The sequence below is a fragment of the Haliotis rubra genome, unplaced genomic scaffold, assembly GCF_003918875.1.
Source record: "Haliotis rubra isolate DU_JTF1 unplaced genomic scaffold, ASM391887v1 Scf82, whole genome shotgun sequence".
Lineage (NCBI taxonomy): Eukaryota > Metazoa > Mollusca > Gastropoda > Lepetellida > Haliotidae > Haliotis > Haliotis rubra.
Genome location: NW_025767546.1, coordinates 99,800 through 123,769, shown reverse-complemented (window position 1 = coordinate 123,769; position 23,970 = coordinate 99,800). Strand labels below are relative to the sequence as shown.

At 41.7% G+C, this 23,970-nt stretch overlaps 1 protein-coding gene and 1 long non-coding RNA gene across 2 annotated transcripts in view; both read left to right on the top strand.

Moving 5' to 3' along the window:
- LOC124262047 (metal cation symporter ZIP14-like) overlaps positions 1-23,613 on the top strand; it is a 32,348-nt gene extending 8,735 nt beyond the window's left edge. The window contains exons 2-8 of the mRNA XM_046696470.1: positions 11,866-12,040; positions 13,703-13,872; positions 19,313-19,441; positions 19,669-19,914; positions 20,234-20,435; positions 21,735-21,922; positions 23,433-23,613. Coding sequence (XP_046552426.1) covers positions 11,866-12,040; positions 13,703-13,872; positions 19,313-19,441; positions 19,669-19,914; positions 20,234-20,435; positions 21,735-21,922; positions 23,433-23,582 — 1,260 coding nt within the window. The 3' untranslated portion in view covers positions 23,583-23,613. The remainder of the gene's footprint in view (positions 1-11,865; positions 12,041-13,702; positions 13,873-19,312; positions 19,442-19,668; positions 19,915-20,233; positions 20,436-21,734; positions 21,923-23,432) is intronic.
- On the top strand, positions 12,112-12,547 carry LOC124262048. The gene is made up of 3 exons (XR_006894492.1): positions 12,112-12,167; positions 12,214-12,309; positions 12,396-12,547. It is a non-coding gene; the product is annotated as an uncharacterized LOC124262048 (long non-coding RNA).
- Positions 23,614-23,970: the final 357 nt, after the last annotated feature.

The following is a 23,970-nucleotide window of genomic DNA, read 5'->3' as shown; positions in this document are numbered from 1 at the left end:
ATTGTTAATGTGTTTATAATCATATGTATCTATATCCTGATTTTGATTTTTAAAATCGCCACACAAAATATTTGTGTCACAGTCAAGCTTGTTGATTAAGTTTTTAATATTTGTATAAAATTCTGGCGTATCCACATTTGGACCATATATATTGGTAATAGTAAAGATATCATCGCTCGACTTTATTTTGAGAATCATGTAATTTCCGTTTTCGTTGTCATAAATTTCATCAAGTATCTGAAAGTCGAAACTGTTTTGAAACAGAATTGCAACCCCCCTTGATTGACTATTAAAAGAACACAAACGAATTTCTGACCCCCATTCTGTTTTGATTTTTTGCTCCATATCTCTTGTGAAATGAGTATCTTGGATGCAATAAATATGTCCCTTTTTCTCTTTAAAATTTCTAAACACATCTATTCTTTTCTTTTCATTATTTAACCCTTGACAGTTTGAACATAGAAATTCTTACTCTATCTACCATTGCGAAGTATTTATATATTTCTTCCCTGTGATTTTACATAGTCCATGTACAGTGTTATGACCCAGTTTTCTTTTGTAAACATGACAGTGAGTGGAAGACAAAGTGATTCTATAGGTGTAAAACATGAAACAAAACAGAAAGAATAACATTTCTTCCGATACCAACCTTATGGGTAGCATCCCTGGCTTTTCAGCCAACCCACAGTATATTTGTTGACTAAAGATAAAACTATTCTACGAACAAGGCTATGGAATGAACAAAACACTCAAGAGGACTATAATTTAAAAACTCGTTATTTACAACTGTGCTGTGTGTGGCCTCCATCAAACACGCCAGTGTTAACCCTTATGCCTCCAATGCGAGTGGTCGAAACATGTGGTTAGGCGTGCATGAGGGGCACGGAGTGTTGTGATACTAGTGGCTAATAGTGCACACACTTTTTAAAGGAACTGTATTGGTCATGGAATTTGTGTGTTAGTAAGAGCGCTGAGTTGGGAGAGGGCGTCATTAACCTGATTAAGTTGGCTAATTTGTGCCCAATCCTTTTCTTCAATGAATAAAATATGTTTAAATCAAATCAGCACTGAGTGCTGTACCATCTTTTAATGTTTTCTGGTAGGATGAACACACTGTCTCCTGGTAGACACACTATCCACTGCACCCTACGCTACACCACACCAGAACCTGGCTCCAAAGATAATGTGGGAACAGACATTCCTAGCTGTCGCATTCTAGTTTGTGTGACATATATTCAGCAAGGTGAAGTACATTTAGTGTACTCATAGCATCAGCAGCAATCTGTGTGTCATTGCAGTATAAACTAAACACAAATCCCCTTATAATCAATTAAGGGGGCAGTAGGGTAGCCCAGTGGTTAAAGAGTTTGCTTGTCAAGCCGAGGCCCGAGTTCGATTCCCCACATGGGTGCATTGTGTGATGCCCATTTCTGGTGTCCCCTGCCGTGATATTGCTGGAATATTGCTGAAAGTGGCGTAAAACCCGACTCTCTCACTCAGTCACTATAATCTTCTAAACATGAATTTCCCTTTAATATCAACTCAACGTGAAATCCCCCTATAATGAAATGACAAATGTGAAAATATACTAAGAAACAATGAATTTGAAACTTTAAATGATGCTCCTGTTTAACCAAGACATGTACAATGTAAATGTATAACTCTCTCGACTATTTCTAATGTCAATTCTATCTTTTCTATTCTCTTTCAATTTTTGTCATTTAGAAAGAGTTATCCATTTATGAAATGTCACATGAGAGCCTAAAACTACACTGACCCTAATGTAACTTGATCATGCACTTTTTACTCTCACTTTGCTCAGAATCTGGGGCAGCATGAAAACTTTATGTATACCTCGAAGGTGTTGTAGTTGTGCTCATCAACCAATGTGTCCAAGCACAGGAGTACTTAACAGTCCCTCCAGAACCAGTCATCACGAACCAAAAAGTTGATTTACAGCTTGGAGTAGTAGTATTATCCCCCGCCGCACATTAAGGCCGAAGCGGGAGATATAGTATTAGGCTCAGTCTGTCTGTACGTATGTACGAATTGGAATATCTTAAGAACCATTGACTGGATTATTTTCATACTTGGTACCTAGGTTTATCACAGTATAAGAAAGGTCCCAGTCAGTTTTGGTGACCTTGACCTTCATTTCAAGATCACAAGGGGACTTTAACATTTTACCCTTGTCAGCAAGATATCTCAAGAACCGTTCGCTGGAATTTCTTCATATTTGAGACCAAGCTTCATATATAGGGAAGGTGCAGGGCCCAGTCGATTTTTGTTACCTTCCCATAATTTTCAAGGTCACAACGACACTTTGAAGATTTCAGCATGGTAGCCTGAATGTTAAGCTTGTCAGCGAGATACCTCAAGAACCATTCGCTGGATTTTCATCATATTTGACACCAGGCTTCATATAGGGAAGGTGCAGGGCCCAGTTGAGTTTGGTGACCTTCACGTAATTTTCAAGGTCACAACGACACTTTGAAGATTTCAGTATGTTAAGATTGTCAGCAAGATATCTCAAGAACGGTTCACTGGATTTTCTTCATAGACTTTCAGGACTTTTCTTGAATGTCTTGTTATAAGCAATTTCTCTATAACTATTTTTTGCATATTTCATACACCATGACATTCATGTTTAGGTCAAAGTGAGTCTTGAAAATATTTGTGAGCAAGATATCAAGAGAGGTTGACTGGTCATGTTTTTGTTGACATTTAACTTCATCTTAAACTACGACCTTCACTTTCATTACTCTTTAAGTTTGATTTGACAATTTGCAGCGGGGGATTATGTCACCTTAGTGACAACTGCTTGTTTATATAGCTTTACTGAGCAATTTTATGATAATCATATAGATGTACTTTGGAGGGTATTGGTTTCCATTTGTTGGCAGATGGTACCGTGAGTGTTAAGGTGAGGAGAGTTACACATTTTCAAAACCCATGAAAATTGATATGTTAGCTATAGGTACATCTAAAAAGCTATTGTCAGTTTTCCATTGACCTACTTTTCTACAATTTATAGGTCTATGAAAAGTGTGATAAGGCTTTTAGAAATACATTTTCCTTTTCCTTGACCGACCTGTTTGCCCCAAGAACTGCACATTAACATGCTCAATATAAATTACACAGTTATCTAGCTCAAGTACATATAACTGGGCTTAACCCAAGCTGCCTTCTTCCACCTTGACTTTTGTGTTTAATAGCATTATGGCCATGTTCTGTGTCCACACTTGATGTCAACGTATGCCCTATAGTCTGTTTGCAGTGAAAATGTACCGATGAATTTCACTTTAAACAAAAATGTAAATCAAATGACGTGAAATTAAGATTGCAAATTCTCATAATTTTACCTTGCCAATTATGCATTTAAATCTCAGAATTTATTTAACTTAGGATAAAAGTTGTTTAAGAAATGATCATAGATTCAAATCGCTATTATTTGGTTGTATTACAAGGGGGTAAGCGCAGTAGTTGGAACAGAAGCGCAGTACTTAGAACAGTGAAACAAATGCATGTGCGGTACGTGATGAGTGTTAACATAGACCAACCCTACTTGTACTCAGTGTTTCATTTAATGTGCATACCTCCCTGTAATACAAACCAATAAAAGTGATTTGAAACTATGATCATTTGCTATCTTAAGTTGAATAAAATTCTGAGATTTAAATGTTCAATTGGCAAGGTAACATTATGAGGATTCACAATCTTAATTTCACTGTATTCGATCTACTTTTATGTTTAAAGTAAAATTCATCGGTTCATTTTCACTGCAAACAGACTATATGGAGTTAAGACATATATTTTTGTTTCACTAAGACCTATCCATGTTGACCCGTGAAGGTCCGGGTTAGAATTGATCTTCAGTAACCCATGCTTGTCGCAAGAGGCTTCTAAGGAGATCGGGGGATCAGGCTCGCTGACTCGGTTGACACATGTCATCGGTTCCCAGTTACATCAGGGTATGAAACTCCCAGAATTTTCATCAACACCACAGGGCCGGTTAATAGATGTAAAACTTGCCAGCTCTGACCAAACTTACCTGCCCACAAAATATCTTCATATACATGTCTAAATTTGAACCTGACCATCGGGCAGGTGAATTTGAGATTCTGGCAGTCCGTGTTGAAAATTACCTGTTCCGGGTGGTCGGGCAGGCAGGTATTTTGAACGCTGATTACATAGATTGATGATCATGCTGTTGATCACTGGATTGTCTGGTCCTGACTCGATTATTTACAGACCGCCTATCCATGTAAGCTAACTGATCAGTAAAAGAACTGTGTGCGATATAGAAGTGTGACATTGTTAATAAACTGTATAGTGTTGGTAATACACACTGGTTCATTACTGGTGCTGTCAGTTCCATGGAATCGGATCATTGATACTTGATATAGCACATGAAACAGACAGCACTTGGCAGCTCAAATTGTGTAATACATTATCAGAGCTTGACACAATCTTACATATCAGACTGTTTTAGCAGGAATATATCCTCAGTTCCAAAATAACTGGACACTCGACATATTGATGTAAGCACCTGAAAGGCAGTTGTTGACACTGAACACTGTGTTGATAAGGTGACAGGGTTATACATGGATATCTGCTTCTCAGGCAGTTGTTCTCACTGTGTCTGCATTACACACAAACATTGTCCGACATCTTAGATATATTTTTAGCATTTGGGTGATCATCTTCTCTGCTACTATTTGGAAATAGTTTAGGTATACAATAAGCCAAGCATTAACCCACATGCTCATTACTGCTGAATTGTGACAGACCCTGTAGCTGGTCATTACTTTCAAGGTTTGGAGAAGTGGATTCATTTGGAACTGAGAAATGGTTGCTATAGTGAATTGCTAAGTAAAACCATGCAATGTTCCATGTACTGTTTTGTTATGTTATCATGTTAGTGGGCTGTATTGGCCTTACTCTGGCTCTCCTGTCCTTGGGTCAGGGCCAATACTGAATGCCTGGGTCCAGCATGATATTGGCCCTACACTGGCATTCCTGTCCTTGGGTCAGGGCCAATACTGAATGCCTGGGTCCAGCATGATATTGGCCCTACACTGGCTGTCCTGTCCTTGGGTCAGGGCCAATACTGAATGCCTGGGTCCAGCATGATATTGGCCCTACACTGGCTGTCCTGTCCTTGGGTCCGGGCCAATACTGAATGCCTGGGTCCAGCATGATATTGGCCCTACACTGGCTGTCCTGTCCTTGGGTCAGGGCCAATACTGAATGCCTGGGGCCAGCATGATATTGGCCCTACACTGGCTGTCCTGTCCTTGGGTCAGGTCAGGGCCAATACTGAATGCCTGGGTCCAGCATGATATTGGCCCTACACTGGCTGTCCTGTCCTTGGGTCAGGGCCAATACTGAATGCCTGGGTCCAGCATGATATTGGCCCTACACTGGCTGTCCTGTCCTTGGGTCCGGGCCAATACTGAATGCCTGGGTCCAGCATGATATTGGCCCTACACTGGCTGTCCTGTCCTTGGGTCCGGGCCAATACTGAATGCCTGGGTCCAGCATGATATTGGCCCTACACTGGCATTCCTGTCCTTGGGTCAGGGCCAATACTGAATGCCTGGGTCCAGCATGATATTGGCCCTACACTGGCATTCCTGTCCTTGGGTCAGGGCCAATACTGAATGCCTGGGTCCAGCATGATATTGGCCCTACACTGGCTGTCCTGTCCTTGGGTCAGGGCCAATACTGAATGCCTGGGACCAGCATGATATTGGCCCTACACTGGCCTGGGTCCATGATCCTGTCCTTCCTTGGGTCAGGGCCAATACTGAATGCCTGGGTCCAGCATGATATTGGCCCTACACTGGCATTCCTGTCCTTGGGTCCGGGCCAATACTGAATGCCTGGGTCCAGCATGATATTGGCCCTACACTGGCTGTCCTGTCCTTGGGTCAGGGCCAATACTGAATGCCTGGGTCCAGCATGATATTGGCCCTACACTGGCTGTCCTGTCCTTGGGTCAGGGCCAATACTGAATGCCTGGGTCCAGCATGATATTGGCCCTACACTGGCATTCCTGTCCTTGGGTCCGGGCCAATACTGAATGCCTGGGTCCAGCATGATATTGGCCCCTACACTGGCTGTCCTGTCCTTGGGTCAGGGCCAATACTGAATGCCTGGGTCCAGCATGATATGTCCTTGGGTCCCAATACACTGGCTGGGTCCTGTCCCCTACACTGGGTCCTTGGGTCAGCCAATACTGAATGCCTGGGTCCAGCATGATATTGACCCTACACTGGCTGTTCCTGTCCTTGGGTCAGGGCCAATACTGAATGCCTGGGTCCAGCATGATATTGGCCCTACACTGGCTGTCCTGTCCTTGGGTCAGGGCCAATACTGAATGCCTGGGTCCAGCATGATATTGGCCCTACACTGGCATTCCTGTCCTTGGGTCAGGGCCAATACTGAATGCCTGGGTCCAGCATGATATTGGCCCTACACTGGCTGTCCTGTCCTTGGGTCAGGGCCAATACTGAATGCCTGGGTCCAGCATGATATTGGCCCTACACTGGCTGTCCTGTCCTTGGGTCAGGGCCAATACTGAATGCCTGGGTCCAGCATGATATTGGCCCTACACTGGCATTCCTGTCCTTGGGTCATGTTCATGTGGTAGTACTCTTTTCCGGAGCAGAACTCTAAAACCGTTCAATGTTTCTTCACCAAACTAAACTTGGCACATAGATAGATTTGGTGGTGAACTGGTGCCTTTTGGTAGTTTTGGATTTCTGAATGTAATATTTTTTTGCGTTTCCATGGCAACAAGTTTGACTTAGACTGAAATTGGTGGTAGTACACTTTTCCGGAGCAGAACTCTAAAACCGTTCACTATTTCTTCACCAAACTTGGCACATAGATAGATCTTGTGGTGTACTGGTGCCTTTTGGTAGTTTTGGATTTCTGAATAAAATATTTTTTGCGTTTCCATGTCAACAAGTTTTACTTAGACTGAAATTGGTGGTAGTACTCTTTTCTGGAGCGGAACTTTAAAACTGTTCACTGTTTCATCACCAAATTACATACATAGGTAGGTCTAGTGGTGAACTACCTTTTGGTAGTTTTGATTTCTGAATAAAATATTGATTTTGTGTGTGTTTCCATGGCAACAATTTTGATTCAACTGAATTTGGTGGTAGGTCTCCTTTCTGGAGCAGAACTTTGAAACCTTTCAGGACTCTCCTTCCACTTAGCTATATACATGCCAACACATTTGACATAGTCATAACTTGTAGACATATTCATTAAGAGTATTTTGCCATTGCGGGGGATATTGATGACTTTGTCTTCTTGTTGCCATGGAAACGCCAAAAATATTTCATTCAGAAATCCAAAACTACCAAAAAGCACCTGTACACCACCCAGACCAATCTATGTGCCAAGTTTGATGAAGAAATAGTGAACAGTTTTAGAGTTCTGCTACTGAAAAGAGCACAATCACCAATTTCAATCTAAGTCAAAATTGTTGCTATGGAAACGCCAAAAATATTTTATTCAGAAATCCAAAACTACCAAAAGGCACCAGCACACCACCAGACCAATCTATGTGCCAAGTTTGGTGAAGAAACATTGAACGGTTTTAGAGTTCTGCTCCGGAAAGGACAAATGTGCACGGACGGACGGACGGAGTCCATTTTAGTACCCCCTGCAAACATGTTGTGGGGGATAACAATGTCAATGTCAGAACATGTCAAATAATTATTTTGTTACTGTTTCAATAAATATTTTTAGAGATTTTTAACCGAGGGTGTTTCCGTATCATTAATATCATATATTAGTAATATAAATTGTATTGTGCGAGCCTTTGGCTAGGGTTAGAATGTAATGTCATTCTTAAAATTGCTCTAAAAAAGAAGGAAATCGTACGTCAATTTATATATATGAAGAAAATCCAGCATCGCGTAAGAATGCTTAGCGGTACACCAAGGAGAAGGTCGTTCAAGACATCAGCATATGGTTGTGACTAATTGCTAATACAGTGCAAACTTAACTCATGTCTAAAATAAGATCTTTCTGTCTAAAAAGAACAACAAAATCAGGCAGGGCTTTCTTGGTAGTGTTTCTATTTTCATTGTGGATAATCACATTATCAATATCAGTTTCTGATACCTGACGGAATCGATTCGTCGTCTTCTTTGTTGTGATCGATAGATCGAAATCCTTGGTTGGTACCTTTCTTAGATGATAGCTTGTCACTCATGCCACATAATCCGTACCTTCAATTTGAACCAAGTTCTCTGTTTCATGTTGTCCAAAGTCAATTACTGCAGTAACGACTCCAGAACCTCTGTCATCAATTCTTACAGAATCACCAATTTTGATAATGGGGGCAATCATGTTTGTTTACAAACTCGTCCATGCAATGTAAACTCGCGACGACGTCCTCAATGAAATGTTTAACGTTTTAGGATTCACATGGCATGTATGGAGTTTTGAGATAGTAGTTTGACGTTATTTGCATAGTTATCAGATTTGGATACCAAGTTTATCTGATTGCTTTATTGCACCGATAACACCCTCCATTAGATGATACTAAGTAATACATCAAATGCTTGTATATTATTGTATTCGTTAGCCAGTATTCATGGTCATACCTAATATTTGTGATATGTGGCATGTTCACCTCTTAGTGTACATAATAGTATTGAATGAAGTGTTAACATAAGATACCTCCTCTGAATGCAGGAAAATAAGAACTTAAAAATAATCCCAAGTTTGGTCAATACAAATGTGTTTTCCCAATTGCCTGCTGGGGGCTGGCAGTTTTCCATCCCATATAAGTCCTTTAGATAATGGTAGAGGAATGTCCATGTCAGGGATGTTAAGTGTTTGTAGACACATGATAGACGTGCCTGTATTGTTAACATATGCGTGATATCGGGTCATGGCTTGATTGTTATGCTTTACAAAATGTCTAAACATACCAACATGGAACCAAAAAGGTTAAAAGAATTTCATGAAAACAATGGGAAAACAATTAATTCATGAAGTGTAATCTTTTTTAATATTTCTTAAACATTAAGTCGTTGTCCTTGATTGTGCCAAGATACTAAATTATGTAAAGATTTCTGTTTTCATATTTTAGCTAGTTATCTCCCCTGGCGCAATAACATTTAATGCTCCTGAAATCAACAATAAATTCCTATGTTCTTTCACATTTAACTGGAGGTTTTTCTGTTGGCAGCAGGTAACAAATTTACTGTCTATAATACTGTTCAGGTAACAAATTTACTGTCTGTAATACTGTTCAGGTAACAAATTAACTGTCTGTAATGCTGTTCAGGTAACAAATTTACTGTCTGTAATGCTGTTCAGGTAACAAATTTACTGTCTGTAATGCTGTTCAGAAAACAAATTTACTGTCTGTAATACTGTTCAGAAAACAAATTTACTGTCTGTAATGCTGTTCAGAAAACAAATTTACTGTCTGTAATGCTGTTCAGAAAACAAATTTACTGTCTGTAATGCTGTTCAAAACAAATTTACTGTCTGTAATGCTGTTTTTACTGTCTGTCTGTAATACTGTTCAGAAAACAAATTTACTGTCTGTAATACTGTTCAGAAAACAAATTTACTGTCTGTAATTGTTCAGAAAACAAATTTACTGTCTGTAATGCTGTTCAGAAAACAAATTTACTGTCTGTAATACTATTCAGAAAACAAATTTACTGTCTGTAATACTGTTCAGAAAACAAATTTACTGTCTGTAATGCTGTTCAGGTAACAAATTTACTGTCTGTAATGCTGTTCAGAAAACAAATTTACTGTCTGTAATGCTGTTCAGAAAACAAATTTACTGTCTGTAATGCTGTTCAGGTAACAAATTTACTGTCTGTAATGCTGTTCAGGCAACAAATTTACTGTCTGTAATGCTGTTCAGGTAACAAATTTACTGTCTGTAATGCTGTTCAGGTAACAAATTTACTGTCTGTAATACTGTTCAGAAAACAAATTTACTGTCTGTAATGCTGTTCAGAAAACAAATTTACTGTCTGTAATGCTGTTCAGAAAACAAATTTACTGTCTGTAATACTGTTCAGAAAACAAATTTACTGTCTGTAATACTGTTCAGAAAACAAATTTAATCTGTACATGCTGTTCAGAGAAACAAATTTTACTGTCTGTAATGCTTAAAACAAATTGTCTGTAATGCTGTTCAGAAAACAAATTTACTGTCTGTAATGCTGTTCAGAAAACAAATTTACTGTCTGTAATGCTGTTCAGAAAACAAATTTACTGTCTGTAATCTGTTCAGGTCTGTAATACTGTTCAGGTAAACAAATTACTGTCTGTAATGCTGTTCAGGTAACAAATTTACTGTCTGTAATGCTGTTCAGGTAACAAATTTACTGTCTGTAATGCTGTTCAGTTTACTGTCTGTAATGCTGTTCAGGTAACAAATGTCTACTGTTCTGTAACAAATTTACTGTCTGTAATGCTGTTCATAAATTTACTGTCTGTAATACTGTTCAGGTAACAAATTTACTGTCTGTAATGCTGTTCAGGTAACAAATTTACTGTCTGTAATGCTGTTCAGGTAACAAATTTACTGTCTGTAATACTGTTCAGGTAACAAATTTACTGTCTGTAATGCTGTTCAGGTAACAAATTTACTGTCTGTAATGCTGTTCAGGTAACAAATTTACTGTCTGTAATGCTGTTCAGGTAACAAATTTACTGTCTGTAATACTGTTCAGGTAACAAATTTACTGTCTGTAATGCTGTTTTTTTTCTACAATCAGCCTGATCCAAGTTACATCATGTTTTACAATCAGGCTATCTGTCTGAGTAATGGCTTTCTCAATCATTTGTGTGATGAATGCCGGGTATGGAGAGTAAATAACACCACCTTGTGGGACCCCAATGGTGGTATACACAGTAGATGGGTGGGCAGGAATCACAAACTGTGGCCTGCAAATCAAGCAGTTTCTGACCAATGATAGAAGAGTTGTGTTATCATTCAGGGCTAAAAACAAGGTTCAGGGAATTGTGAAGCTGATTGGTTTGAAGAGCAGATGAGAGGTCAACTAAGATATTAGGGACAGTTTTGAATTTTTGTAATATTAATTTTGATTATATTTAGTAATGTTATGCTTATAATTTCTCAATAATTTTGCATAATGACCTCTAGTTGTGTCAGTTTTGCAAAGTTTACGCTCAGAATGACCATTGAAAACCTGGCTCAGAATCAAAAGCAGTACAATGCACATAATGGTTTAATTGGATAGAATAGATTAAGTTAGTGCAGTTTTGATTTGCATTGTTTTTAAGACAAACCTTCAACTGATTATGTTATCAATGGCTTTCTATTCTGTTGCCCCTTTTTTTGATATTGTGATTAATGAAAGATAGAAAACGTATTGTGCACTCAAATTGTAGATACGTTGCATTAATTTTGGGACAAGAAAATTTGAGAGTTTACTTGTTATGAAGTGAGAAATCATCTTACATCAATGTATTATTCCAGTGAATTTGCCCTCTGTGTATGGTAATAGTGTGTTAAAGGCGAGAATTTATGGATGTCAATAGATTCATGTGAACGTCTTTACTTGTGGAACACATTGTTTCGGAGTATATTCTTACTCATTCATCAGGTGAGTGAAAGACTAGGAAACAGATGGCTATATAAGTACATCACTAGATGTGAAACAACAACAGTGATAAGACAACAAGGGAAGCCAGTAGTTCTACTTGTAGGGTGTTTAGATATTTGAATTAGGATGTTTTACATATTCCATTGAAATGAGCAAGATAAGCTACAGAAGCATGTGGTTGTACTTGTTTCCTTCATGGACATTAACACTTTCCTATTCATTGTCTTTATTTCAGTGTCTGACACTGAGCAATGTGCTTGAGTTATATGGCTTTCAATCAACACCAACGTTCAACATGACCTCCATCCAAGCTATTTCCCCCGGCTTGCTGTACATGATCACACAGAGCTGTAGCAGCATTCCTGGCAGTCCTGACATGGAACACACCGGTACCAATACACCACTAGCAGGTCAGTATGGGGGGACTTTGGGGGGGACGGAATCCATCCCCTGTAACACTTGTAGAAGGTGACTCACACAACACCACCATTAGCGTCACCAACAGGTCAGTACATCTCACACCACCATCACCAACAGGTCAATACATCTCACACCACCCATCTCACACCACCATCGCCAACAGGTCAGTACATCTCACACCACCATCACCAACAGGTCAGTACATCTCGCACCACCATCACCAACAGGTCAGTACATCTCACACCACCATCACCAACAGGTCAGTACATCTCACACCACCATCACCAACAGGTCAGTACATCTCACACCACCATCACCAACAGGTCGGTATCACCATCACAACAGGTCAGTACATCTCACACCACCATCACCAACAGGTCAGTACATCTCACACCACCATCACCAACAGGTCAGTACATCTCACACCACCATCACCAACAGGTCAGTACATCTCACACCATCACCAACAGGTCAGTACATCTCACACCACCAACAGGTCAGTACATCTCACACAGGTCAGTACATCTCACACCATCCCCAACAGGTCAGTACATCTCACACCACCATCACCAACAGGTCAGTACATCTCACACCACCATCACCAACAGATCAGTACATCTCACACCACCATCACCAACAGGTCAGTACATCTCACACCACCATCACCAACAGGTCAGTACATCTCACACCACCATCACCAACAGGTCAGTACATCTCACACCACCATCACCAACACACCACCATCACCAAATAGGTCGGTACATCTCACACCACCATCACCAACAGGTCAGTACATCTCACACCACCCATCACCAACAGATCATTACATCTCACACCACCATCACCAACAGGTCAGTACATCACCAACAGGTCAGTACATCTCACACCACCATCACCAACAGGTCAGTACATCTCACACCACCATCACCAACAGGTCAGTACATCTCACACCACCATCACCAACAGGTCAGTACATCTCACACCACCATCACCAACAGGTCAGTGCCTCTCACATCAATACCACTTTCAACAGGTCATGAATGTCCACATACCTTCTCTCTAACAGGTGAGGTGAGGTGAAATTGGGTTTAACGTCGTGCTTGAGGATATTTCGCTCATATGACGACCTGCATGCGTGTGTATGTGTATGTGTGGCTGCTTGTACTAGCCCAGACTGAAGCTGGTTTTATAGTGCTAGCCCACTGAGATACCATGCTGCAGTGAAGCATGAATACCCCACTCAGACACATTATACTGACTCCAAGCCGACCAGTCCTTGTTGTGCCCATTAATGCCGAGCACCAGGCAGGGACCAACAAGTACCATATTATAATGTCTTTTGGTATGACACGCTCTAACCACTACACCACGGAGGCGGTCTTCTCTCTAACAGGGGCGGTGGGGTAGTCTTATTGTCAAAGTGTCCGCTCCTCATGCTGAAGACCCGGGTTCGATTCCCCACATGGGTACAATGTGTGAAGCCCATTTCTGGTGTCCCCCCGCCGTGATATGGCTGGAATATTGCTAAAAGCGGCGTAAAACCATACTCACTCACTCACTCTCTCTCTCTAACAGGATCTCCACACTTAACATGTTGTTTTCAGCTAGAAAGTAATAGTAGAAATAGAGAACCATCTCCTCCTGTGTTGCAGTGTGGGGCTACGGCATTTTGTTCGTGACCCTCATCAATCTGTGCTCTCTGGTGGGAGTGATTGTGCTGCCATTCATGAAAATGGCGATATACAAGCAGATCCTCATCTTCATGGTCGCCTTGGCTGTTGGAGCCCTAGCAGGGAGTGGGCTGCTGTTCCTCATCCCAGAGGTAGGTGAAACCAGTAACCTTGCCTTTGGTCATGCTGTATTGAGTTAGGTTGGCAGTGCATGATGATAGCTTGGAGCAGTTCTGTACCATTGCTTCTTTCAAGTGGGAGAGTGACACAACTCAAATGAAATAGCTTTCAAAATTTGCTTTTCAGTTTAGGGTATAAAATTTAGCCAAACCCAAAGAGGTTTTCAATTTTTCTAAGAGAGTCTTCCTTGGGGTACTTATATGCATTTTCTGAATATGTCCTGTTACAGTTGTCACAATGTTTTAAGTAAACTATTGTAAATTAAAAACTTGTTTTATTCTGTTACTCCGAGTGGCCTCCCCTAGCATGCATGTGCCTGTAGCCAGAAGTACTCCTTCCCCAAATCATCATTACTCCTGCAGACAATAAATATCAGAGAACAGAATTGTGGGGAGGTCATACCCCATGATGGCCGGTGACCCGAGTTCGTACCCATTTCTGTCTTAGGACATGTTAATGATCATATAAATTACATGACCTTTGGTGGAGGATGACCCAACCTGACCCAAAAGGGCTGTAAGGCTTTACACGATGTTGTGATTTGAAACTTCAGTGCAAATATCAATAATTAGAAATAAACATCATGTGTTGGCCAATTTCCGGGTGTTATTGAGTATTTGAAGCATGGGAATTCATTTGGAACCGACGGCGTCAGCCAGGAGGTTTCAAATGGATTATTCCTGTCCTTCAAATACTCAATAACACCTGGAAATTGGCCAACACATGATGTTTATCGACATTGTAAACACAAAAGTAAACCAAAAGGTCCACACACGTTTTTGTGTCTGCACTTTTTGACATAGAGTACGGGTACAGCAGTGCAATGTCATCAGCCGGCCGTTTCGGCTGTCTCCCATGGTAGCATCTGGAACTGCTCATTTGTGACGTCATTCGGACTTTACGTCACAATATGATTTGAATGACATCATCTCAGCTGACGACGTAACAATACAATGGTGTAAGCGATGTTTGTATGTATTAATACGCAGCGAATTTCCGGGAATCGAATACCATTTGATCACGTTTTTCAACCAATCAGATTAAAGAACACAGTGACTTTTGGTTTACAATAGACATTGAACACAGATCCAATACTAATGACCAGACTCACTTGCCACTGGAGACATCTGATTGACCGAACTGAGCATGATCCCTAGAATGCACGTTGAGTTGCGATGGTGAATGAAGGTGCTGGGCTGATCTCTTCAATGATCACTGCCGCTGTGTACACCTTATCAGTGGCAACTGCCCTGACCGAATGAGCCTTCAACCCCTCAGGAGAAGGCTTAGCCTTAGCATTGTAAGCCGAACAAATCATGGAACCAAGTCAACAGGAAATAGTCTGCTTGCTAGCAGGTTCCCCAGCCTTCCTGCTGTTACGGTTGGATGTCCCTTCTGTTAATTTTGTCACAGAACGTAGTGCCCCCATGTTGAAGGATGGAAATTCTGTCATGTGATGCAACACTTCGGGGTTGAGCATAGTACAGAAGCTGTCAATCTTCTTGGTAGTAACCCAGGTGTTCCTCGCCCAGTGGTACATGATCTATAGAGGTCTAGGTAGTAACAGGTGTTCCTCACCCAGTGGTACATGATCTATAGAGGTCTTGGTAGTAACCCAGGTGTTCCTCGCCCAGTGGTACATGATCTATAGAGGTCTTGGTAGTAACCCAGGTGTTCCTTGCCCAGTGGTACATGATCTATAGAGGTCTTGGTAGTAACCCAGTGGTGTTCCTCATGCAGTGGTACATGATCTATAGGGTCTTGGTAGATCTAAGATGTCTTGGTAGTAACCCAGGTGTTCCTCACCCAGTGGTCCATGATCTATAGAGGTCTATGGTACATGATCTATAGTCTTGGTAGTAACCCAGGTGTTCCTCAGTGGTACATGATCTACCTTGTGGTACTATATGTCTCTATAAGAGTGGTACATGATCTATAGAGGTCTTGGTAGTAACCCAGGTGTTCCTCACGCAGTGGTACATGATCTATAGATGTCTTGGTAGTAACCCAGGTGGTAGTGTGGTAGATCTATAGAGGTCTTGGTAGTAACCCAGGTGTTCCTCACATGATCTATAGATGTTGGTACATGTTCCTCATGCATCTATAGAGGTCTTGGTAGTTACCCAGGTGTTCCTCACGCATCTATGGTACATGATCTATAGAGGTCTTGGTAGTAACCCAGGTGTTCCCAGGTGTTCCTCACCCAGTGGTACATGATCTATAGAGGTCTTGGTAGTAACCCAGGTGTTCCTCACCCAGTGGTACATGATCTATAGAGGTCGTCAATCTTCTTGGTAGTAACCCAGGTGTTCCTCACCCAGTGGTACATGATCTATAGAGGTCGTCAATCTTCTTGGTAGTAACCCAGGTGTTCCTCACCCAGTGGTACATGATCTATAGAGGTCTTGGTAGTAACCCAGGTGTTCCTCACGCATTGGTACATGATCTATAGAGGTCTTGGTAGTTACCCAGGTGTTCCTCACGCAGTGGTACATGATCTATAGAGGTCTTGGTAGTAACCCAGGTGTTCCTCACCCAGTGGTACATGATCTATAGAGGTCTTGGTAGTAATCCAGGTGTTCCTCACCCAGTGGTACATGATCAATAGAGGTCTTGGTAGTAACCCAGGTGTTCCTCACCCAGTGGTACATGATCTATAGAGGTCTTGGTAGTAACCCAGGTGTTCCTCACCCAGTGGTACATGATCTATAGAGGTCGTCAATCTTCTTGGTAGTAACCCAGGTGTTCTTCACGCAGTGGTACATGATCTATAGAGGTCTTGAAGATTCTGATTGGAGCTACAAGCAACATCTTGAGATCCTATGAGCCCTTGCCCTGTGTGGACAGAATGTACCAGAAAACTGAGAACTCTGGGCAACCTCACTTCAACTGTGGTAAATGATCTTCCTTGAGTTTTGATAGCACTCCCGCTCAGGGCCTCCCGCTCCCGCTCAGGGCCTCCCGCTCCCGCTCAGGGCCTCCCGCTCCCGCTCAGGGCCTCCCACTCCCACTCAGGGCCTCCCACTCCCACTCAGGGCCTCCCGCTCTCCCACTCAGGGCCTCCACCTCCCGCTCAGGGCCTCCCGCTCCCACTCAGGGCCTCCCACTCCCACTCAGAAATAGACAGCCACCCACAGAAAGATGTCAGACAAGGGGGTTGGGGGGTTGAGGCAGCCCTTTGTTGGGTGTGCAACAGAGAGCTTAAATACAATTGTTGAATACAAGCAAGTTTCATGTAGTGCGAACCGTGATCGAAACAGTTTCATAGGCAGCAGAGGTGTACTCCTGTCTATCACATGTTGACTATAGAGTGACAGCAGAAGGTATGGTGATTTGGGGAAGGTGTACTCCTGTCTATCACATGTTGACTATAGAGTGACAGCAGAAGGTATGGTGATTTGGGGAAGGTGTACTCCTGTCTATCACATGTTGACTATAGAGTGACAGCAGAAGGTATGGTGATGTGGGGAAGGTGTACTCCTGTCTATCACATGTTGACTATAGAGTGACAGCAGAAGGTATGGTGATGTGGAGTTGACTATAGAGTGAAGGTGTACTCCTGTCTATCACATGTTGACTATAGAGTGACAGCAGAAGGTATGGTGATTTGGGAAGTGGTGTGATTTGGGACTCCTGTCTATCACATGTTGACTATAGAGTGACAGCAGAAGGTATGGTGATGTGGGGAAGGTGTACTCCTGTCTATCACATGTTGACTATAGAGTGACAGCAGAAGGTATGGTGATGTGGAGAAGGTGTACTCCTGTCTATCACATGTTGACTATAGAGTGACAGCAGAAGGTATGGTGATGTGGGGAAGGTGTACTCCTGTCTATCACATGTTGACTATAGAGTGACAGCAGAAGGTATGGTGATGTGGAGAAGGTGTACTCCTGTCTATCACATGTTGACTATAGAGTGACAGCAGAAGGTATGGTGATGTGGGGAAGGTGTACTCCTGTCTATCACATGTTGACTATAGAGTGACAGCAGAAGGTATGGTGATGTGGGGAAGGTGTACTCCTGTCTATCACATGTTGACTATAGAGTGACAGCAGATGGTATGGTGATGTGGAGAAGGTGTACTCCTGTCTATCACATGTTGACTATAGAGTGACAGCAGATGGTATGGTGATGTGGGGAAGGTGTACTCCTGTCTATCACATGTTGACTATAGAGTGACAGCAGATGGTATGGTGATGTGGGGAAGGTGTACTCCTGTCTATCACATGTTGACTATAGAGTGACAGCAGAAGGTATGGTGATGTGGGGAAGGTGTACTCCTGTCTATCACATGTTGACTATAGAGTGACAGCAGAAGGTATGGTGATGTGGGGAAGGTGTACTCCTGTCTATCACATGTTGACTATAGAGTGACAGCAGAAGGTATAGAGTGACAGCAGAAGGTAATGTGATGTGGGGAAGGTGTACTCCTGTCTATCACATGTTGACTATAGAGTGACAGCAGAAGGTATGGTGATTTGGGGAAGCCGTATAACAGATAATGAGTGAGTGAGTTTCGTCTTACACCACTTTCAGTAATATTCCAGCTATATGGAGGCGAGGAACACAAGAGGGCTTCACACATTGTACCCATTTGGGGAATCGAACACGGGTCTTTGGCGTGATGAGCAGACACTTTACACCCATCAACTATCGCACCACCTCGTGTAACAGATGACAAATAAGTTCTTTATTTGTAGAATATTTTTTATTAACACATTGTTAGAACTGTCAGAGGACTTTTCAGCAGTAGAAAATACATATATATCCCAAGGACGTCCTCTTCTGAGAACGAATGGTGTTTTCAAGAACGTGACTGACTCAACATCTCAACAGCTTAACTTCATGTGCAATCCTTTAAATCAAGACCAAAAGGTATCAAACTTGAAATAATGATGAGTTTAGTTTTGAGTGGCTGATATACCAACGGTACATGATGCCTGTCTCATGAGGAAAATGTGTTTTATGTCTTAATGTCCATTAGAAACCCCTGTCTGTTCCCTCTGTGTTTGATGTCTTCTCTTTTATTACCAAAGGGGCCATGCAGTCTGTATAGATAATGTCTGCTGAATAGGGTGAACCATGATTATAGCTGGTCACTCATCACAGCAATTTGCTGGGCAGAGTTGTGGCCCTTGGGCATGACAGAAACCCATGATTGCACATTCAATCCCAGCATGCCTGGTTATGTTTATAGGTCTCAGTACCATACACATTCATATTGGGTCACCCAAACTGTAACAGCTTGAGACCTGAGTCAGTATTCATTTACAGTTTTAGAAAACAGCATTTCTCCATGTCTGGTTGACTGCTTTCAGAAATAGAGTTAAAGAATATTAAATAAGAGAAAAAAATCTTATGATAATTGTATTTTACATGACATATTTTGAACAACATTCTCTTGTCAAGGCATTCGGGCTGGTCCATGAAAGTCATGGCAACATGGATTACATCTTCAAGGCTTGCACGATAATGGGAGGAATATACCTGTTCTACTTGACTGAGAGAATCATGCGCATACTGACAGACTGGAAGGAGGTGAGTATATGTCTACATAATAGAGAGAAGTGTACATTGACTGGATTCAAAACCATGACCCTTCTGTCCCAAAGTTGTCCGCTTTGTCCACATGACCAAAGAGGTTAACCCTGTCATCAGACTGACACTGTAAGCTTGAAATTTGTGTGATGAGTCTACAACCTAGTACCGTATGTGAGATATAGCAATCCAAAATTATAAATACACTGGTTTGATGTATTTAATAGAGGAGGAACCTGAAGAGAAAGAACCCCAGTGTTGAAAGTGGACAAGACGATGCTCCAAGTGGGCTGATGGATATCATCTGCTCAGTGAAGAAGAACACCCCTGTCAATCAGGACCAGCTGTACAAGGATGCCTCCACCCTGCCTCGCAACGTGTCCAGCAGCACACAGCAGGAACTACTGGACAAGAGCAGTGACGACTCCACGTACGGACATGACAACAACATGGTGGATGTCCAGGGAGACGAGGTAAGTGGGAGTGGTTGTACAGATACAAGACAAGAATGTTTCTGGGAAATTATGCATGAAGTCAATGTATGAGGGTTTTGAAAGGTAAGGATGATTCATTATGTCTGCTGTGCGGGACCTATGGCCAACATCCAGAATATATAGGGGGCATTGTGACCTAGTTGTTACGGTTTTGGGAGAAATTAGCTTTCAATTTAGGCTTTATAGGCACAGATTATTATAGAATAAAACAGCTAAATTGCATTGTCATGTAACTGGTATATACATGCAAATCATTCCAATGATTCATTGTTTATTCAAGAGTTTCTTTTGTCCTCAGAAATATGAAGACTCTATGCCAATGAAGTCACACGGTGACGGTCAGCACACCATCAAACCCTTGGCCTGGATGATTATATTTGGTGATGGACTTCACAACTTTATCGACGGCCTCTCTATCGGCACCGCGTTCACCCAGAGTACCCTCTCCGGCATCAGCGTGTCACTGGCGGTCATGTGTGAGGAGCTTCCCCACGAACTAGGTCAGTGTAGCATGCACACAACATTTCTTACTTCAGTGTAGCATGCATATGTGGCAGGGCGTGGAGTCCTCCCACACATGACATCTTTCCCTTTACTTAACCTCTTTGGTCATGTGGACAAGGTGCCCGACTTCAGATCAGAAGGTCCGTGGTTTGAATCCCAGCACGGGACTCGAAAAGTTTATGGACACTACATTGTCACCCAACAAAGGGCTGAGCACGTTCATTTGAAATTGGAGTAAAATAGGTCTCAGTACCCTGCTATGCAGCCCGGAACATGCCTTCTGATGGTAGGGGAGTATGTAGCAGGGCGTGGAGTCATCCCACAGATGACATCCTTACCTTGTCAGCTTGCTGACAGGGTTAACGTCTTTGGTCATATGGACAAAGCGTCTGACTTTGGATCAGAAGGTCCGTGGTTCGAATCCCAACATGGAACTCGAAAATTTTATGGCCACTACACATACAACACATCACTTACTTCAGTGTAGTGTGCATTCAACATAGACATGTATATACTCTCTGATGTGATTGACTGGTGTGAGCTGTGTACAGATGAAACTGCTATTCAGTTGGCTGTTGAGATTATAGACCAAAAACTTGATTGTTAAGAGAATTTTAATCAGCTTGAACATGCTAAAATATTGTCCAGAATCTGGTTCCATGTCTAAGCAATCTTTCTGCTTTATGCTAGGTTCACACTGTCGTACGATTCATTATGAATGCCATGATTGGACATTCATAGCTGATCGTGGAATGTCTCTGAAATTTCTGGTTTGGATAAAAGCTGATGCGAGTCGATACGTTTTGATATGATTTGTTGCGCTATTGTCATGATCTGATCTCCTGTTCAGATACGATAACATACGTTGTGATAGAATTGTCCCTATTGACTCCACGATTGGGTCGCGATCTAACACAATCATCACGAACGGGGTCCCCGATTTGGGACGATGTGGTATGTGCAGGTACGTTCTGATACGTTCATCACGAACCGATGCACTCTGTTGCGATAGGATACGCTTCTGATTGTGATGTCTTTCACAATCAACACGATTGCCACAACTGACCTCAAGATCTGATAAGATCCGATAGGATCACCATGATTAGACCACGATTAAGACCACGATTTCAGTCGTGGCGCGAATCGTGATAGTATGAACATAGCATTAACCAATATAGACAATGAACTCCCAAGTTGATGTATTTTGTATTACCAACCCACTTGACACTCACATCACATGTCCTTTAGCTCCATCTTGGATGTATGAATCCATGGTGTTTGTAACACTGTTGTAGGTGACTTTGCGATCCTGCTCAACTGTGGCATGACGGTGAAGAAGGCCCTGATGTACAACTTCCTGTCTGCCTGCATGTGTTACATGGGGCTGGTGATTGGCATCTTGTTGGGGGAGAACGCCTCCAGCCATGACTGGGTGTTTGCCGTGGCCGGGGGGATGTTCCTCTACATATCACTGGCAGACATGGTGAGTCGCACCTTTCAAGCTGACTTCTCCACTTGATCTGATGTCCGATGTTCTCGCAGTCTTGCAAAGATTTTATGCAATATTATATTTATGTATGTTATAACATAATTTTACATGTTGAAAAGAGGCTGTTAGCATAGTTTATGGAGTACAATACTCATAGTGGACAAAACAATCTAATTGATGTGATTTGTTTGCCTCATTCCATGTTGAGTCTGTATACAGTCAGGCCGCGGTAATCCGGTCCTCGTTAATCCGAATCCACCGACTTCCGAACGCTACTCGCCGGGCACCAAATCATCTCCCTATATATTGTATATAATTGACACCTCGTTAGTCCGATGATTCAGCTTCCGCCTCCGAACGCTGGTCAGTCGGAACGGATTGGACCAATTAAGTTGTAAACAGCTGCGTTAATCCGAACGATTGAAGTTGACCGCGCTGCTGACTTGTCCACCCAAAGTGACACGTTGTTTGTTTAGCGACTTACCGACTCATCCCTTTGATCCCTTTATCATAAGTGATAGGGAAATGTCGACGAACACGCTGTTTTGGGAAAGACTTCAATCCAGAAATATATGCTCGGTACCGAATTAAAATTATAAACTATTTTTCGCAATGTTATTGAAATCTACGATTCTCGGACACATGTTCAAAATAGCATTATTTTACCCAAAACTTTCGTCTAAATCTAAAAGTTTTCGTTTACGAGGACGATATCCATTGCCGTGATATGATTGGCTGCCTTAGGTCACGTGTCTGATTTTGACCAATCACGACCCTTATAGCAGACTGTAGCGAAAAAGCGTCATTAGAAACCAATTTTTATCCAATAAAATCGCTTCTTACAACTGTGAAAATACTCTCGGCAAGGGTTCAGTGATGTTGTTGATGTTCAGAGCTTTCGAACGATACCCGACATCAAACGATTAAGCCTCCATGTTATTCATCTGACGCCCGAAAAGGGGGTATTTTCCGTTGTTATGTCATGTTACCGGCGGAAAGCCACTGATATCGGAAATAGGCAACCATACATATTATTTAAGAAATCTTTTTATAATAATTTTCTGATGGCGTAAAATGAAAATATAAAAGAAAAAGGCACTGGCATGTTATGACACGTCACAAATGGAAAAAAAATCGCCATAGTTTTTGAATAACATTATAAAAATAAACTTCATATTTATCAACAGTAGGATTACAATTTCCTTCATAAACATAGGCTTCAGCTATGACCTCAGAGTCTCGATAGTAAGGAAAGATATCAAGGGGAAGTAACTCGGTGCATATACTGTGGTTTCAGCAGTACGAACGTTTCACTATCGGAAAGTTTTTTTTAAAAAACCAAAGTGTTCGTATTAACGAGGTCTGACTGTAGTATAAGAGGTGATATATCTATCCACCTTCTGTTATGATCACAGATGTTGTCCTGGTTACTTGTGTTGTTTCTAGTCACTGAGATTCCAAGTGTGATCTTACATGTTGCTGTGACAGTGTGCTGGTGTTACAGATGCCGGAGATGAACAGTGCGTCGGAAGGGGAAGGCAGTCGCAGATACGGCACAAGCAAGATATTCATCCTCCAGAACGTGGGCCTGATGACAGGATTCGGCATCATGGTTATACTTGCTATATATGGAAGTAAAATTAGCCTTGTATGATTAGATATAGCCAAAATGACAACAATACCAATAGAATAGTTAGAGATATAAACTCAGGTGCTAGTTGACGAGTGTCTTAAACCGACTTGTGAATACATGCCGCATGTCATTGTAATGCTGATGTGATTACCGTGGAATGAATTTTACTGTAGTGAGAGTTCCATTGGTCGGATGATTATTGTGAAGGTTCAAGTTGCATGGACTCTACTGATTGGATTTCTAGTTTCAAGGACGAATGTATACATTAAGGTTTAGCAGAGGGAAATGTCTATAAAGAACGAGTTATATTAAGAAAAATTTATTCTGCATGTAGGTTCAATCCTTTTCAAACAAGTAAATTTGAGGCTTAATATAGTTTAGAATCCTTGTGAATTAAGGTACAGAGTTG